Raw genomic sequence first — 19,735 nt, 5'->3', positions numbered from 1 at the left:
GGCTGGAGTTGCGAGAGTTTCCTCCACCCCTCTTCCTGGCCTCAAGCGTCCCGAAAGACCCGGGAAAAAGAGTCTCTAGCGTTGGCCTTGGATCTTCTGCTCTCCCAAGGGGTGATCATAGAACTGCCGGTGGAAGAGCAAGGTTTGGGTTTCTATTCAAATCTTTTTACCGTCCCCAAGCCGAATGGAGACGTAAGACCCATTCTGGATCTCAAGGCCCTAAACCAGTTCCTAAATGTCCGATCCTTTCGGATGGAATCAATCCGGTCAGTGGCCTCCTCCCTGCGGGGAGGGGAACTTTTAGCGTCCATAGATATCAAAGACGCATACCTATCTTTCTCAGCCATCAGAAGCTGTTACACTTTGCGATAAATCTGCGCCGTTTTCAGTTCGTGGCTTTACCCTTCGGACTAGCCACGGAACCTCGGGTGTTCACTAAGGTGCTGGCCCCCCTGTTGGCCAATCTAAGGTCTCACGGCATGTCTTTAGTAGCCTATTTGGACGATGTGTTGCTGGTAGATCTCTCAGTTGCCGATCTCTAAATCAAGCAATACACAGAACTGTGAGGTACCTGGAGTCCATGGGTTGGATTCTCAACCTGGACAAGTCAGCCTTAGTTCCTGTGAAGAGGCTGGAATATTTAGGTCTACTCATAGACACAGATCAGAGAGAGACATTTTTGCCTCAAATAAAGGTTGATTCTTTAATGGAACTAGTCCAGGTGGTCAGTTCAAAGCGTCAGCCTTCCATTCGCCTTTGTATACGGCTGCTCGGCAAGATTGTAGCCTCGTTCGAGGCCGTCCCGTTTGCCCAGTTCCACTCAAGGAAACTACAGAACGCAATCTTGTCCGCTTGGAACAAGAAAGTCCAAGCCTTAGACTTCCCTATGGTGCTCTCCCCAACAGTTCGGCAGAGCCTTTGTTGGTGGTTGATTCCCCAGAATCTGCTAAAAGGGAGGTCCTTTGTTCCAATCTCTGGGCAGGTAGTGACTACGGATGCCAGTCTTCTGGGCTGGGGTGCAGTACTGGGGGAGATATCCTAAGATAGTGGTCAGTCTCCGAGAAATCTCTACCCATCAACCTGCTAGAGATTCAGGCAGTGCGTCTAGCCCTAACGGCATGGACAGACAAGTTGCGGGGGTATCCAGTCAGGAAAGAATCTGACAATGCCACAGCTGTGGCATACATAAATCACCAGGGTGGCATGAGGAGTGCGGCCCAAAAATAAGTAGATCAGATCCTGGGCAGAAAAACATGTCCCGTGCATATCGGCGATCTTCATTCCGGGAGTAGACAATTGGCAGGCAGACTTAAGTCGCCAACAGTTGCTCCCAGGAGAATGGACTCTTCACCCCGACATCTTCCGGGGCATTTGTCAGAGGTGGGGAACACCAGATTCTGATCTCTTGGCATCAAGGTTCAATGCGAAAGTGGACAATTTTCTGTCCCAGACGAGAGATCCGCTCGCTTGCGGAACAGATGCGCTGGTGTTTCCGTGGGATCGGTTCTCCCTAATCTATGCGTTTCCTCCGCTGCAATTGTTACCCCGCCTCCTTCGCATGATAAAGTCGGAAGGAAAACCAGTCGCTCCAGCTTGGCCCAGAAGGGCCTGGTACGCGGAGATTATAAGGATGTCGGTGGGACATCCATGGACCCTTCCGCTTCGTCCTGCTCTCACAGGGGCCAATATTCCACGCTTCCTTACGGTCTCTAACTTTAACGGTCTGGCTGTTGAATCCCATATCCTAAAGAGGAGGGGTCTCTCTAATTATGTAGTGTCTACACTAATGCCAGAAAGCCAGCATCTAGGCTTATTTATTACAGAGTTTGGAAGGCATATGTGACCTGGTGCGAAGCCAAAGGGTGGCATCCTCGCAGGTATGTTCATTGGCAGAATACTGGATTTTCTGCAGTTGGGGGCAGACATGAAGTTAGCCTTACGTGCCATCAAGGGCCAGGTCTCGGCCTTCTCAATATTTTTTCAAAGGCTACACATTCTCTGGTTAAGACCTTCTTACAGGTGGTGATTCGTGTTAATGCTCCAATAAAGACCCCCTTGTGCCCGTGGGACCTGAATCTGGTCCTTTCGGCCCTCCAGAGACAACCCTTTGTCTCACATTCCCTTGGTCCTCTTGACCAGGAAGGGGGTGTTTTTGGTAGCCATAGCCTCTGCTAGGAGGGTATCAGAGTTGGCGGCCCTTTCACGTAAGGAACCATACCTAATTCTTCACAAGGACAGAGTGGTCCTGCGGCCTCATCCAGCCTTCCTTACCAAGGTGATTTCAAACTTTCATCTGAACCAGGATCTGGTTCTCCCTTCTTTTTTTCTGGAGCCTAGTTCTGCAAAGGAGAGATCTTTGCACAATCTAGATGTGCTGAGAGCGTTTATGATCTATCTTAAAATGGAGGTTCACCCAAAAAATCTATTTTTAATATTACATTCAGCCGAGTTGTCCTAATGACAATCGGCTGTTTTTTTAATTTATTTTTTCCCGTACATACCTTATTTTCACCACCGCTTGCGGGTATGTCTTCTGCGGGACTGGGCGTTCCTATCTGATTGACAGGCTTCCGACCGTCGCATACTACGAGTCACGAGTTGCCGAAAGAAGCTGAACGTCGGTGCGCAGGCGCCGTATAGAGCCGCACCGACGTTCGGCTTCTTTCGGCAACTCGTGATGCGTAGTATGCGACGGTCGGAAGCCTGTCAATCGGATAGGAACGCCCAGTCCCGGAGAAGACATACCCGGAAGCGGCGGTGAAATAAGGTATGTACGGAAAAAAAAAACAGCCGATTGTCATTAGGACAACTCAGCTGAATGTAATGTTAAAAATAGATTTTTGGGTGAACCCCCACTTTAAGTCTACTGCTCAGATCCCGAAAACAGACATTTTGTTTGTTCTGCCGGAAGGTCCCAGAAGCGGACTGGCAGCATCTAAATCCACTATCTCTAAATTGATTCTAAATCCACTATCTCTAAATGGATTCGACAAGTCATTACTCAAGCCTATGGCTTGAAAGGAAAGGTTCAGTTTAAGGTTAAAGCGCACTCCACTAGAGTGGTTGGCACTTCTTGGGCAGTGCATCATCAAGCCTCCATGGCTCAGGTCTGTAAGGCCGCGACTTGGTCGTCAGTCCATACTTTCACTAAATTTTACCAATTGGATATCAGAAAGAATGAGGAAGCCGCCTTTGGGCGCAGTGTGCTGCAGGCTGCAGTTTGACTCCTCACGTCTGATGGCGCCCGGCTTATTTTTGGTGTCTCCTTCCCCTCATTTGGCATTGCTTTAGGACATCCCACATAGTAATTACTATACTTCTCTGTGTCCCGTGATGTACGATAAAGAAAATAGGATTTCTCTTCCGTTCATGGACGGACACAGCAGCCTTTGACCTTAGGGTTATATCCGCTTCCTTCCAGGAGAGTTAGGCAGAAATAAAGCACTTAAAGTGTTAACTTTTCTTCAGTGCAGCTCCTCCCAGGGGGCGTGGTTCCCCGGATATAACCCACACCCTGCTCTAGCAGCCTCAGTTTTTTTCTCTGCCTAACGTCAGGAGAGGACAGGCCCTCTAGAGTCCCTGTACTCTGGAGATTTTTTTGCGCTTTTTATTGTTTTTGTTTCTGCATTTTTGGATCCTGAGATTCTTCTATCAACTGCTGACTGGGTGACAGGCTGGGTCTTGACTCTTGTAAGTCCCCCCATGTTCGGCCATCGAGCGTGTGCCGGCCCTCAGCTCAGCTTTGGGTCGTCAACGACAGGCCCCATTGCTCCAGGGGTGGCCGGGGAACTTCATGTTCCAGGGCACACATATGACCAGTCTCTATGGCTTTGTCACAGTGTGTCTGGCCGACAGCCATGCCGTTAGTGGATGTTGGTTCTGTCTGGGATACCTCCAGCCGGTGGTCACAGGATGGGTAAGTAGTGGCCCCTTGCTCAGGTAAGGTGGTATGGCTGGAATTTTCCCCTGGGAGGTCGACTGAGGGTTCACCCTGCTTTCCTCTCCCTCCTTCACCATTTGGGTAGCGGCTGTGAGGGGGGGGGGCCTTCTGGGGTCTCTATTACCACGGGACCGGTGTGTGTGTATAGCGGGGGCTGTGTGTGTTTTTACATACAGGTTTTTGTGTACTGCGCTGTGTGTACTGTGTGCTGCGCTGGGTGCTGTGTCACTATGGGTATTTTAAACTGTGCAACGGCCACCATTTTGCTCTTGGCCTCGTGGGATCGTTTTAGCGCTGCAAAAAGACCGCAAATCTCCCTGAGGTGACAGGCGCAGCGCAGCCAGTTTTAGTGCACACCTCAGATCTTTCTCAGCTCACGCTGCACCGGGTGGGGTGGGGGCCTCTACCTCTGTTGTAGCAGCCAGGAGGTGACCGGTGAGTGGTTCTGCCTTGCAGTTCAGGGTGACACAGCGGTGTGGGGCATTATGGAGCCTGAACTGGGTACTTCTGCCCCAGCAATGCCTGAGTTAACCCTTGGTGCCCCTCCCCCTGCCACATCTGTTGAGGCAATGTTGGCTGTCCTGGAGGCGTTTCTCGCCAGGTTTGAAGCGGCTAGTGGCCAGAAGGGGGGTAAAAAGCGCCCCCTCCCTGAGCCTGCTTCTGGGGATGTCTCTGACACGGAATCGGGCCCTGCTATTGCTTCTGCCTCTGTAATGTCAGATGATGCAGGCTTAACCCACGCAGACAGTGAGGATGACTCTGCTTCAGGGTCAGTTGCTGATAAGGAATTTGTTGGAGCTCTTATTTCTGCGGTGCGTGATACTCAGACTTGAGGATTTGGCGGAGGCACCTGATGTCCCTTTTGGGTTCCGCAAACCGCCACGCACCGCAAAAGTGTTTCCTTGTGTTCCTTATTTGGACAAATTGTTGTACAAGGAATGGGATACGCCGCAAAAAGTTTTTGCCGTTCCAAAATACTTTGCAACCCGTTATCCCTTTGAGGAGGACTTTTTGAAAAAGTGGGTCTCTTCTCCGTCTGTGGACCCTCCCGTGTCCAGATTGAGCAAAGCCACCACGTTGCCTATGGAAAGGGCTCCTGTATTTAAGGACCCTGCTGATAGGAGAGTGGAGGCTGTGGCCCGCTCCCTCTTCACTGTAGTGGGTTAGGCTGTGAGGCCGGTTTTGGCCGGGTCTCTGGTTCAGGGTCTGAAGTTTGTCTGTGAGTCGGTCCTGGATACGCTCCCCTTGCTTTCCAGGGCTTCCGCCTATGCGGTGGTATTGCACCGCCTTGTGTGGCTAAAATGCTTGTCTGCGGACCAGTCTTTAAAAAAGGCCTTGGTGGATTTGCCCTTTAAGGGTAAGCAGCTTTTTGGGGCATCCCTGGATGACATCATTAAGGATGCCACAGGTGGTAAGAGCAAGTTGCTCCCACAGTCTGGGAAGGGCAAGGACCCTCGCCGTAAGCAAGGACCCTCCTTTACTGCTCCCAAGCATTTTTTTTGTGCGCCCAGCGCGGCGGTGGAAAAAGTCCACAAGGTGCTAAGGCCCCCGCTGCGGGACAGAAGCGCACCTGGTACCGCAAGCCCGACAAGCCTGCTTCCGCATGAAGGTCTGCTCCCGCATGAAGGTCTGCTCCCGCCCGGGTCTCGGGTGGGGGGCCGGCTTTGTGAATTTGCGGCTCGGTGGAGGTCTCTTCTTTCTGACCGTTGGGTTTGCGAAGTAGTTTCCTCGGGGGTACAAGATAGTTTTTCTCTCTTGTCAGCCAAACAGATTCTTTCCTTCCAGCTTCTTCCGAATCACTGGCAGGGGCTGTCCAGGATCTACTGGACAGGGGAGTGACTGTGCCAGTTCCCTCACAAGAACGGTTTCAGGGGTTTTACTCCAATCTGTTCGTGGTCCCCAAGAAGGAAGGAGTCCGTCCAATCCTGGACCTCAAGGCCCTCAATTGTTTTTGTCAAGGTCCAAAAATTCAGGATGGAGTCGATTCGCTCGGTGATAGCGGCACTCCATCAGGGGGACTTTCTGGCGTCCTTGGATATCATGGACGCGTACCTACATGTTTCCATTTGCCTAAAGCATCAGAGATTTCTGCGCTTTGCGATTGGGGAGGACCACTTTCAATTTGTGGCGCTCCCGTTCGGCTTGGTCTCGGCACCGCAGGTTTTCACTAAGGTGCTCGCCCCGATACTAGCCCTGCTGAGGCAGCAAGGGATCGCTATCATGGGATATCTGGACGACCTTCTCCTGCGAGCTTCCTCAGGCTCAGAATTGGAAGAGGACGTGTCTATCATGTGTCAGACTCTCCAAGAGTTCGGCTGGTTTCTGAATATCCAGAAGTCTGTGTTAGTTCCGTCCCAGAGACTGATATACCTCGGACTATTCATGGATTCCGCGGAGGCGAGAGTTTTCCTCCCGACGGAGAAACTGAAGACCCTGCAATCTGCAGTGAAGCAGTTGTCGACCCAGAAGTGGTCGTCTCTTCGATTCTGCATGAGAGTTCTGGGTCTGATGGTGGCCTCTTTCGAGGCGGTCCCGTATGCCCAATTCCACACCAGGGAACTACAGAAGGAAATTCTGTCACGTTGGGACAAGCTCCCATCTTCTCTGCATTACCAGATTCAATTGAGCCATCCCTGGTGTGGTGGCTGACGTCTCCGGTTCTTCGGACCGGGAAGTCCTTTCTACCGTGCCCGCTGGACAGTGGTCACGACAGATGCCAGCCTCTCCAGTTGGGGGGGGGGGGCGTTTGGAGCACCCATTCAGCCCAGGGGCGCTGGACTCAGGAGGGGTCCCGCCTACCGATCAATATTCTGGAGCTCCGAGCAATCAAGTTGTGCCTTGCCAGGTGGTCCCTGGATCTGCAAGGTCGAACGGTCAGGATCCAGTCCGACAAAGCCATGGCCGTGGCGTACATCAATCATCAGGGAGGCACAAGGAGCTCAGCTGCAGCGACGGAGGTCGCGCACATCCTTCGGTGGGCCGAAAGGTCCGTTCCGGCTCTATCGGCCGTGTACATTCCGGGAGTACAGAATTGGCAAGCCGACGTCCTAAGTCGCACAACACTAGACCAAGGAGAGTGGTCGCTCCACCCGGAGTTGTTTCAGAGTCTGTGCCAAAAGTGGGGCACTCCGGACGTGGACCTCCTAGTGTCCCGTCTCAATCGGAAGATGCCATGGTTTGTGGTCAGGTTGAAGGACCTGTGGCCGGACGCGTCAGACGCATTGGTAGCACCTTGGGGTCACTATCGCCTAATCTACGCCTTCCCTCCTCTGAAACTTCTTCCTCCCCGGCTGCGCGGAGTGGAAATGAAGGGATTCCAACAATCCTGATCACCCCAGATTGGCCGCGCCGCTCCTGGTACGCGGACCTGGTGCCAGACGTCCCCTGGCGTCTACCCCTGAGAGAAGATCTTCTGTCGCAGGGTCCGATTTTCCATCCTGCTTTACGGTCGCTGGCTTTAACGGTGTGGCTGTTGAAGGATCGGGGCCTATGGGGCTTGGTGGTTTCTACCATGCTGCGTGCACGGAAGTCTACTTCTAGGAGAATTTACCATCGTACGTGGAAGGCCTACATCTCTGTGTGAGGAGATGAAGTGGCACCCCCGTACATACGCGGTGTCCCGGATTCTGCTGTTTCTTCAGCGGGGAGTGGAACAAGCTCTCGCCTTAAGTACGGTCAAGAGTCAGATTTCTGCTCTGGCTGTTTACTTTCAGCGACCCTTGGCAGCGCACTCCTTGGTACGCACGTTTGTGCAGGGGGTCCTGCATGTGGCCCCTTCGGTGCGCCCCCCACTGCCGGACTTGAATTTGGTCCTCTCGGTGCTTCAACAAGATCCCCTTGTTGACTCTGTCACAGAAGGTGTTTTTTCTGGTAGCAATTACCTCGATCAGACGGGTGTCTCAACTGGCGGCCTTGTCCTGCAAGGCTCCCTACTTGGTCCTCCATAAGGATAAGGTGGTGCTGCGTCCGCAGCCTTCTTTTCTCCCAAAGGTCGTTTCGGCTTTTCACATTAATGAGGACATTGTTCTTCCATCCTTACGTCCTCAGCCGAAGAACCCGAAGGAGGCCACTTTACGTTCCCTGGATGTGGTTCGGGCCCTTCGAGTGTACTTATCGGCGACGGCTCAGTTCCGGAAGTCGGACTCACTGTTCGTGGAGGTGACTGGTCCTAGAAAGGGCCTGGCAGTCTCGTCTGCCACCATTTCTAGGTGGATGCGACAGGTTGTGCTTCAGGCCTATGCCCTGAAGGGGCGGGCGCCTTCTTTTCGAGTCACGACGCATTCGACCAGGGCGATCGGTGCCTCTTGGGCTTTCTGCCATCAAGCCTCTGTGTTGCAGGTGTGTAAGGCAGCGACCTGGTCGTCGGTCCACACTTTTTCAAAGTTTTACAAGGTGGATGTGAGTACATCTTCTGATGCCTCCTTCGGCCGCAGGGTGTTACAGGCGGCAGTTTAAGGTTGGAGTTCCTCCGTTGAGTAACTCCGGTTTTGTTTGGGGTGAATTTTGGTTTGCTGTGGTGTTTTCCCACCCCTCGAAAAAAATTTACACTGCTTGGGGACGTCCCTAAGGTCAAAGGCTGCTGTGTTCGTCCATGAACGGAAGAGTAAATAGGATTTTTGTACTCACCGTAAAATCCATTTCTCTAAGTTCATGGACGGACACAGCTCCCACCCCTCCTTTGTTTGTACTGCTTGTTACGAACTGAGGCTGCTAGAGCAGGGTGTGGGTTATACCCGGGGAACCACGCCCCCTGGGGGGAGCTGCACTGAAGAAAAGTTGTTAACACTTTAAATGCTGTATTTCTGCCTAACTCTCATGGAAGGAAGCGGATATAACCCTAAGGTCAAAGGCTCCTGTGTCCGTCAATGAACTTAGAGAAATGGATTTTACGGTGAGTACAAAAATCCTATTTTTTATAACAGCTTACCTGTAAAATCCTTTTCTTGGAGTACATCACGGGACACAGAGCTCCCGCCCCTCATGATGGGGATATTGGGACACTTATTGCTTTGCTACAAAACTGAGGTACTCCCGGTATGGGAGGGGTTATATAGGGGAGGGAACTTCCTGCCTTAAGGGCGTGCCAGTGTCCATCACCTGAAGGTAGACTCTATAACCCACATAGTAATTACTATGCTTCTCTGTGTCCCGTGATGTACTCAAAGAAATGGATTTTACAGGTAAGCTGTTATAAAATACTATTTTTGTGTTCACTCCACTTGTTTTGTGCATTTCAATTATGCTTGCAATCTGTCGCTATTAACAGCATCAAACAGTTCTCACTGTGTTTCTTATAGCTGATACAAACTCCTTTCTAGGTATAGGTGTTATGCACAGACCCATTGCAAATTACGTCATACGGTTCTCGCAAAGTTTTAAGTGTGCGCCTCAGCATATATTTGCCCGGGATGAGAGGACACACAGCTGATCTCACTGCTCCCCCTTCTCCCCCTCCTCTCTCCTGTGTGCTCCGTGGGAAATGTGAGCTTGTTGGCTTCACCCTTGACTGACCCCCGAGCACACAGGGGAGGGAAGGGGGAGCAGTGAGATCGGCTGTGTCTCCTCTCATCCCGGACGGACAGGGAAATAAAACGTCAATGATTGCCGGTATGATTAGGCTGCAGACACTCGAGTATAAGACAAGAAGGGGATTTTCAGCACAAAAAAAGTGCTGGAAATACTTGGCTTGTACTCGAGTATATATGGTACTTTTCAAAAGGGGCGTACTCCTTTATGCTGAGCACTGTATATATAGTATATTTCACGCATTAACTACTTTCGGTAAAATACTAAGGTTCATTTTGAACTTTCTTCCTGCTAGTTTGAGGTCAGGTCCCTGTGTTCTTCGTCTCATTTTCTATGTTGAAAATACTGCCCTCCTGAACCTTATTCCCCCCTCCTTTTAATTCATTTAAAAAATTCAGTCATGTTTGCCCTTTCCCCTCTTTCCTCCAGACTGTACATATTAAGTTCCTGAACTCTCTACTGGTATGTTTTATCCCTTAGACCTTTCACCATTTTTGTCGCACATCTCTGGACTTGCTATCTTATCATTTTTTTTTGTAAATGAGGACTCTAGAACTGGACACTTCATGTGAATAGAAACTACAAATACATAGTTAAGCTTAAAACTTCACATATGCACATGCAAACAAATATACAAAAAAAGTACAAATGGTTTATACTCCTAAACAAGGCTTCAAGTTGTAAGGGCATGCAGTCAAACCAATGAACAACTTGGATAGAGCGCCAAAACTAGATACGTTTTACTCTTACCATCTGACTACATCAGAGGTAATATAACCTTCATATAACATGATCTTTCTCCTTATTTTTCAGTATCTTTTTGAAAACGGGAGGATAGATAATATCTTTATGGAACCCTACTCCAGGTTCATGGTGGAACTTACAAAGCTGTTGAAGAATTGGCACCCACCTGTCTTACCTAATGGTAAGCCATACACAAGTTTTCATACATTGGTAACATTTGTATGTCTCTAAAAATGTGCTATTACAGGTTCGATTTAGCTGCCTTTTAATCTCTTTTCCAGGTTATTTGTTTTCAAGGATCGAAGAAGAACATTTGTGGGAGTGTAAGCAGCTTGGTGCCTACTCGCCTATAATCCTTCTCAACACCCTTTTATTCTTCACCACCAAATTCTTCCAGTTAAAGACTGTGACAGAACACCATCAACTCTCCTTTGCCTATGTCATGAGACGTACAAAAACGCTGAAATACAACACAAAAACCACCTACCTGCGCTTTATGCCTCCTTTTCCAAAGCAGGAGTCAGAACATGGTGTGTGTATTTTCATTCAAAAAACAATTTTATGAAAAATTCTAGACCATTAAATGTGATGTGTAGAAAAGCTGTTTATCCCCTATTTAAGGAGAAAGATCCTCTTTTTTACTAAAACCACTTTTTTGCATTACAGAAAAAGTAACAGGTGGCAAGCGAAAAAGGTTAGAGGAAGAGGATGGTCAGTTTGTGATGGAGATGGCTGAGAACACAGACAATCCACTCAGGTGTCCTGTCAGGCTATATGAATTTTACTTATCCAAATGGTAAGTGCTTTGGTTTTTATGATTTGGTATAATCCCAATCTGATATATAATCTTTTTCAATGGAATTGGAACTTCCTTCTCTCACTTGGAGTAACTATCTCTGACTAGCTGCTCACGGCACATGATTCTCAGTCCTTGCCAAGTGCTCATAGAAAATGGGAGTTTCAGGCCTCTTTTTCTGTGTGGTAAATAGATGTACCATTCTCCTTTACAGCGGACGCTAGGAATTAATGTAGCAGGAACGTGTATTTTGAATACTTCTGGATTTTTGTCTTGCAACGCTGTCCCAGGACACACGTCGGCTCTCCCCAAACTAAATTGCAAAGGCTACTTTGGCAGCTCTCCCCAAACTAAATTGCAAAGGCTACTTTGGCAGCTCTCCCCAAACTAAATTGCAAAGGCTACTTTGGCAGCTCTTCCCTCACTGGCTGCTCTGCATTCTTTACCATCTCCTCTCACTTTCAAACTGTTGCCCGTTAACCAGAGATCTGTTAGTCTAACAGATGAGAAAAGCTCTGGGGTCACATTAACTGCTTCCTACATGGCCTTTTGTCAAATGACGGCCAATCGGGAGCTCTCCCATCCTGGGTAGATGACACATGATGTCCACCCAGGATCATGCCTTGTGCATTCCCTAAGGATTGTGCTGCAGTGCAATCTGTCATCCGCTCTGTCCACCAGACACAGTGGATGAGAAATCAATGTACCTGGCCACTGCTGGTATCATGTGATCACATGGCCATTGTACAAAATGAATGGCTTTCATTCATAGCCATTCATTGTACTGTTGTGTTCATCACTGGAATTGGTCATAGTGATCACATGGTACTGACACTGCATTTGTACCATGGGATAGCTGTGGGCAATCACAGCTTTACAATAGTACACAATGAATGGAATGGATGCTATTCATGAAAAGCACTTATTTTAACAGTGATTATCACTGTTATAAGCAATCATAGTGTAAAAAAAAAAGTAAAACATTTTTTTTTTACGCAGTCTCTTGTCAGTGTCCCGAATCACCACCACACCAGTCATATGATTCTGTACTGCTCTGGTGATGGCATGTACAAAACAAAATAAAAACGTTATTTAATCATCCTTCAAAAAACTCACCATGCCCCTTAACAAATACCTTGGACTGTCGGCTTTCCCAAAAAGGGTAATTTTGCAGGTATTTGTCCTGTCCTGGCATTTTAGGGCCTCAAGAAATTAGATGGGCAGTCAATTCATCAGGACTAATGGATTTCTCTGTCAGCCAAGCCTGTGAGACTGGAGGCCTGGAGAGGGCAGAAGAGCTTTTGCAGACAGGTGAGTATTTTGGGGGGGTTTAACTTGTAACCAATATTAAAACGTGTTTTTTTACCTTAATGCAGAGAATGCGTTAAAGTAAAAAAAACTACTTTTACAATCACTTTACTATAACCATACAAACCAAAGGAGAGCAAAAAAGAGAATTTGTTAGCGTTTACATAAACCTTAGGAAAAGCAATAGGTTAGGGATGGAAAAACTCAAAATGTCATGCAAGGCCTTTACTGTTTGGTATAATTTTTTAAATATATATGTATGCATTTTTTTTGTGATTTTCCTTAATGCCTATAAGGGAGCCTAGACATTGCTAATGTTGATTAAATGTCATCTTCTGTCTTTTACAGTTCTGAAAGTGTAAAGCAGCGGAGTGATGTCTTTTACCTTCAGCCAGAGCGCTCCTGTGTACCTAATAGCCCTATGTGGTTCTCCACCATGCCCATTGACCTGGGCACATTGGACAGCATGCTGACTCGCATCCTTATGGTTCGAGAAATTCATGAAGAGCTGACCAAAGCGAAAGAGGACTCAGAGGGGGAACTATCTGATTAAAGTTTCTTCAGATCCTCCCATCTTTCCAACTTCCAAAGCCCTAAGTACTATATGTTCTACATAAAGCTGGGCTGGGCAAGCACTAAACTGTGAACTTTCTCACCTGGAACTGATACACTGCCCTTTTTGCCCATGAGTCCATCCCTGTTTATATGTAAGCATTTCCCTGCGGATTCTAAACAGGATATGGACATAACAGCCCTATATCTTTGTGGCCGGCACAGAGATGAGCAATGGACTCTAAATTGTACACCTAACTTTAGGTGTTAAACCCCAAAGTAGGAACTGTAATTTGTAACTGGAGCATAGGGATGATTGCTTTTAACTCTCTACTGCAGAAATATAGTAGGAGCAGCTGAAAGAGTTAAGACAAGAGTCTCTTCACACTAGTGTTGTGTAACACTGTAAAGGGTGCATAAAGGTACCACCCATTTTACTTTATTCATTGACAGTTTGAAAATATATGTAAACTCTGTAGCAAGCCATTTTGACTTTCCAAGGAGTTTTGGCATCCTTCCAATTAAACAATCCACTTAACATTTACCCAGTAATTGTGGGGGTCACATTATACTTCAGATTTGGCGTTTTCTCTGTCTACGTAATTACATTGCTATTCTAAACTGGAAACCAGTAGTCCTGCAACCAGTAGAAAATGGTTCTTAGACCAATTGGACCAGATCTACCACTTGTAGTGTGGAATTGGCACAACCAATATATCTCTTGTGCTTAAAAAGGAGTGGTGATGTTTACGCTAGGGAAACCATTAAATAAGGCTGATAAGTCTATGGCAAAACAATATGAAACTGCACGCACCTCTGGTTGATAAAAATATTTATGTCACGTAATCACAAGAAGGCAGATATTAAATCATTTAGGATTTACTTTTATACGTCTCGGCCCCCAGAATTCCCACTGTGAAAAAGGCCGTAAACATGAATTATGAACATTTTGAAAACGAATGCAGGCTGAAATCTGTCAGCTTTGCATTTTGTTAGGAAAATAATATGCTTACATACACTATTTAATTATTTACCCCCACAGAGCCGTAAAAACTGAATGGTTTGCAGGTTTTGAGAATATATATTAAAAAAAAAAAAAATACAAGTTGCCTATTTTCACTACAAGTTTTTTTTTTTTTTTTTTTTAAATATCTCCAAAGTTTTCCTTCTAAGAAGTTTTTTTTTTTTTTTTGCCCTGCTATTTACAGATGCATACAGTAAATAGAATAAACCAAACACGTTTGTCTCATTTTTGTATTTTTTTTTTTTTTTTTAGTTTATATAAGGCAGGTGTTGCTTAGAAAGGAAACCTTGAAGCTACTTTATAACATAGTTTTGATGCACCGTAAAAGAGAAACATCAAAGAATTTTAAAAGTATATTGCTCTTGGTTTCAAACATGACAAGAAAATTATGTTCTACAAGACCCCTTGAATATTTGATTGTTACACAGTTTTAATTACCCATGCATCTTTCCTTCCAAGGGCATTAAACACAAGGCCATTTTTTCAGAAACTTTCAATTGTATTAACCCTCTTACTCTTTGAAACAGAGAAACCTAAAAAATAGCTTGGATTTTTTTTATTGTAGAAATAAGAAAAGAGGGGTACATTTCCAGAGGAATTTTTAGCATTTGTAAATCATAGAAGATCTGCTGGAGACTCTTGCAGAACATGCACTCTCAAAAGAAGGATTTTGGCGTTCAGAGAGAAGCAAATTATTCTGTATGTCACTGATTATTCATTACTCTCTTTTCTATCAGAGGGGACCTCAACATGTTTCATTGTGTTATGTTGCTATCCCCTTGTATTTTAAAGAGTTGTAACGATTCTCATTTTTCACGTCTTTAAATTGTTTTTTTGTTTTATTTTTTTTGTTTTAGCAGTTAAAGAGTTTAATATTAAAGACAAAGTAGTCACATTTTGTGTCTTTTACCCTGCTTGTACAATAAATAACTGATTTGTGTTTTTTATGTACAGAGCTTTATATGGCAAGCATAAAAAGAAAAAGCTCCTTGCCCTTTTTTCCATGTTCATTGGTTAATTATTTGCCTCTATTCATTCACCAGATGTTGGCTTTTAGATCAGTGGTTCTTAACCTAGGTTCGATCGGTGAGTGAGTCTCGGGGATTCGGCGGAGGTCACACAGGGCCGCCGGTACAAGGCAGGGGCGGACGGGTGCCCTGGGCGATACCATTTCGTATAGGAGGGGGGGAGGGCGCAGCCGCAGGTGAAGCTCTGCCGCGGCCAGCGGCACTGTACAAATTGTGTGCTGAGTGCACTCCTGCATCCGGGACCGCCACCTCCCGGCTCCCTTTCCTGTCTGCTGACGCCTGTTTACTCCCCCTATGAAGGAGTCTCTTGGTCCCTTCCAGCAGTGTGACGTCACTCCACTCACGGCCGGAAGCGGGGGACTAGGAGCGCTGCGCAGAGAGCTGTGTGTTGGCGCTGCCTGTGACGAGCTAGAGAGGCAAGGACTAGTCTCGAGAAGCCTGCCTGTTTAAAAGTAAGTAGAACCTGTTAAGAGCATATAATGAAATGGCTGGATTGGGGGGGGGGGGAGGAGGCTGACTGAGGTGAGGTGACCAGCACTTTATTAATATAAAATGGCAGATAAAAAAAAAATGTTTTTGTGTTTTTTTTTTAAATGAGCCTTCTCTGACTAGCAGAAAAAAAAAAATATATATATATATATATATATATATATATATATATATATATATATTTATTTATTTTGCAGCCTCACTATGCCATCACACGCAGCCACTGTGCTCATCACACGCAAAATCATATTTTATTTTTTCAATTAAGAAGGGTTCGGCGAATGCGCATATGAAACTGGTGGGGTTCAGTACCTCCAACAAGGTTAAGAACCACTGTTTTAGATGGTAAAAATCTCTTGTAGAAATGTAAAATGGCTTTGACATCCAAGACAACACGTGGGCTAGGTTACCTAAAGGAGTCTCTGAATAGTTGGTAAAAATATAAACTACACATTTACATTTCACCAAAATGGAGGACCGTTGTTTTGCTAGGTTAAAGGGAACAACTTCAAACTAAGGTCCCAATAGAGTAGATGTATTTTGGTGAGGCTCTAAAAGAAAGTGTACCTACCTATAAGCCTTGTAGTACATTGAATTGAATTGTATGGCGAGGAAAAGCAACTCCAAAGCGAACAAAAAGCCTGTATACACAGGCACTTTGAGATGGAAAAAACAGAAAGGGGGTGCTTCATTTTATACTGTAGTCAACTTTCTCCGTGGCAGTTCTCCTTTTAACCACTTAAGCCCCGGACCAATGTGCTGCTAAATGCCCAAAGGCGTTTTTACAATTCGGCACTGCGTCGCTTTAACAGACAATTGCGCGGTCATGCAACGTGGCTCCCAAACAAAATTGGCGTCCTTTTTTCCCCACAAATAGAGCTTTCTTTTGGTGGTATTTGATCACCTCTGCGATTTTTATTTTTTGCGCTATAAACAAAAATAGAGCCACAATTTTGAAAAAAAATCAATATTTTTTACTTTTTGCTATAATAAATATCCCCCAAAAACATATATAAAAACATTTTTTTTCCTCAGTTTAGGCCGATACGTATTCTTCTACCTATTTTTGGTAAAAAAAATCGCAATAAGTGTTTATCGATTGGTTTGCGCAAAATTTATAGCGTTTACAAAATAGGGGATAGTTTTTTTGCATTTTTATAATTTTTTTTTTTTTTTACTACTATTGGCGGCGATCAGCGATTTTTTTTTTCCTGACTGCGACATTATGGCGGACACTTCGGACAATTTTGACACATTTTTGGGACCATTGTCATTTTCACAGCAAAAAATGCATTTAAATTGCATTGTTTATTGTGAAAATGACAGTTGCAGTTTGGGAGTTAACCACAGGGGGCGCTGTAGGAGTTAGGGTTCACCTAGTGTGTGTTTACAACTGTAGGGGGGTGTGGCTGTAGGACTGACGTCATCGATCGAGTCTCCCTATAAAAGGGATCACTCGATCGATACGTCACCACATTGAAGCACGGGGAAGCCGTGTTTACACACAGCTTTCCCCGTTCTTCAGCTCCGGGGAGCGATCGCGACGGAGCGGCTATAAACGAATAGCCGTGCCGTCGTCCCGGATCGCTCCCCGCGGGAATCCGCACGCTGTGGGGGGGGGGGGTCCCGATCGGACCCCCCACCCGCTAGAAGGCAAGGACGTGTATATATACGCCCTTCTGCCTGTCCGTGCCATTTTGCGGATGTAAATAGTCGTGCGGCGGGCGTTAAGGGGTTAAGGTAGGTTGGATTAGTATAATTTAAAAAAAAAAAATTTGTGAGCCTACAATTTGTTATAATGAAATACTTTACATTATACATTTGTTATAATGAAATACTTTACATTATACATTTGTTATAATGAAATACTTTCATTATAACAAACTAAACACTTTCTGTTTATCAGATATTTGTAATAAATATTGCTTGGGTAGATATTCACACTACATTGTAGTTTGAAGCTGTAACATTTATGAACAAAATATTATACCAGGTTTCAAAAACAATATTGTGTGAATACTTACCAATACAAAGCAAGTTTCTCACCATTGAGTTACTCCTAGTACAGGAAAGAGTGCCTTTATCATTTTAACATACTGCATGTAATATGACCAAAATGTCTATGAACTGCTGTGAAGAGGCAATGAGCCATGTTTGTGAGCAGTTGGATACAAACATTGATGCCATAGTTGTAAGAGAAATTTGAGATTGTTAATGAAAAGGAGGAGGGATTTCATATAGAAGAATATCATTCTGCTGCTTCTGCTTTCATTGTCCAGTCACAAGGTGGGGTGTAGGTTAAGTTCATTCCCCTGCAAGGCAAGGATGCGTGACAGAGCTGTGTTTAAGCTCATTATTGAACAAAAATACAAATCTTCTGATGGCTAAAACGGCTCTCATATTCATTTGTTTTTCATCTGTTTGTTAGCCGTTTTGCCATGTGTTCAGCTTTAAATTACAAAATGTATGTTTTTCATTTATATATCACAGGACTCCATGTACTTCATATTCACTTGCGTTATGCTGCCACCTAAATGGACACTGGCCAAAAAAGACAAGAAATCCTCACTCAGACCTAACCCCCTTCCAGTTCAGTCATGTTTTCAACTTTCCATCTATTAAATCTTCTGCCCTTGTTTTAAATTTGGATAGTAAAACATTTTTTTTCTGCTAGTAAATACCTTATACAGCCCACTTCTGGTTTCTTGTCTGGTCATTAGCCTAGGCTTATGACGACATGCACAGTTCTCTCTCTCTCGTGAGATTTTGCAAGAAAGGGAGGGGGGAATGAGTCATAAGAGGGGTAATGAGAACTGGAGGTGTGCCTCTGTAAATCCAGGAAGTAAACAAGTTACAATGCACCCTCACTTGCAGGAAGTGATGATGCCAATTGGGCTTATTTGGAAAAGGTATGTCTTAATCCTACAGTATAGGACACAGGCAGAGTAATCATACACCATTGGTTATAGGTGTGTAACTTCAGGCAACTGGACACTTTTTAAAGTCGCCACCCCCTATAATCCTACTAGACTCTTGAGTCCTAGCTCGGTTTTGTTCTAGTGTCTTTAAAGTGATGGACTTCTTCATGGAGAAAAGCACACTTGGCTTAAGGTTATTGTAAAGCCTTGGGTTTTCATTTCCTAAAATCACAAATGTCATACTTGCCTCGATCTTCCCCTTCTGGGGTCCCCCACTGAGAGCTCCCATAGCAAGCTGCTTGGTATGGGGGCACTCATGCATGCTTGCTTCTGAGTGCTGCGCTGAGTGCAGTATGGCACAAAATTTGGGGCTTGGCTCCGCTCCTTCATCACTGGCTCTGATTAGCAGCTGTATCTGAGCCACTCAGGAGTGAGAGACCTCCAAGGGAGTGGACCCTGTATAAAAGGGACCCAGTCCTTCAAGATTTTTATGACACAACCCGCCGTGATAGGTGAAGATTGGGTCTGTCTCGTTGCCAGCAGAATCCTGCGCCCGAAAAGGCAAGTGAAGATATTCAGTTCACTTATGGATTTCTTCCCTATTGAGTAAAGATGTCGCCACTAAAGGGTGTGAAAGCACATACCTGAACCATGCTCCTCAGTAGCTGCGCTCAATGTCAGCAGGTTTGTGTGAAACTCCTAGCCTCCTCGCTATCATGCAGTCCATCCACTGGGAGGTTGTTGGGGGTGATTGCTCAGGACAGGTCTGCTTGGTCGCGATGACCCCCCTTGAGGCTGTCCCATGTCACGCCCTCCCCCTCTGCCCCCAAGTCAGGGCTGCTCCCGTTCGCTGCGTGGAGGCTGCGGCATGCAGTCTTTTACCCCCCCCCCCCTTCCTCCTAACTCTCCCCCCCATGTGCGCAGGAAACCGTTTTTTTAATTTAAGAAGGCGTTCTCAAGAAGGAGAGGGGTGTGGCTTAGCACGGCGTGTGCGTGGCTCAGCATCCATGTTGCTCACACGGCGCAGGCGTGGGGCTGCTTAGTTGTTAAAAGCCTCCTCCTCTAAGAGCATTCCCAAAGACACATCTAATCAAACATCAGGCTGAGTGGTAATAGCAGCATATACAGTATATTAGATTGCTGGACTATAGCTTAGCAGGGGATGCATTTTTGTTGGTACCTCTGCTTTTGTGCCTAGGACTATGCCTTCCCGAAGGGCGGGGGGTTCAAGCAGCTCAAAAAGAGTGCAAGGGCGTCTCCATCGGGCTCTGAGGATCTAGTCATGCCTCCACGATACCATGCTCCCTGGAAAGACCAGAAGCACCTGGACAGGGTGAGCCATTGGGACTGTCGGGTGTTGTAGCCGATTCCAACATCCCAGCCCCTGTTTACGTTATTGAAGACGTATTT

At 46.1% G+C, this 19,735-nt stretch overlaps 1 protein-coding gene across 3 annotated transcripts in view; it reads left to right on the top strand.

The window, feature by feature from the left end:
* ZMYM4 (zinc finger MYM-type containing 4) overlaps window positions 1-14,837 on the top strand; it is a 142,862-nt gene extending 128,025 nt beyond the window's left edge. For all 3 annotated transcript variants that reach the window (XM_040337306.1, XM_040337305.1, XM_040337307.1), the window contains exons 24-27: window positions 10,280-10,391; window positions 10,492-10,740; window positions 10,877-11,006; window positions 12,663-14,837. In XM_040337306.1, the coding sequence (XP_040193240.1) occupies window positions 10,280-10,391; window positions 10,492-10,740; window positions 10,877-11,006; window positions 12,663-12,867 (696 nt within the window). In that variant the 3' untranslated portion in view covers window positions 12,868-14,837. The remainder of the gene's footprint in view (window positions 1-10,279; window positions 10,392-10,491; window positions 10,741-10,876; window positions 11,007-12,662) is intronic.
* The last annotated feature ends 4,898 nt before the right edge of the window (window positions 14,838-19,735 follow it).

This window comes from Rana temporaria, chromosome 2 (genome assembly GCF_905171775.1).
Source record: "Rana temporaria chromosome 2, aRanTem1.1, whole genome shotgun sequence".
Lineage (NCBI taxonomy): Eukaryota > Metazoa > Chordata > Amphibia > Anura > Ranidae > Rana > Rana temporaria.
This window is presented reverse-complemented; position numbering and strand designations above follow the sequence as displayed.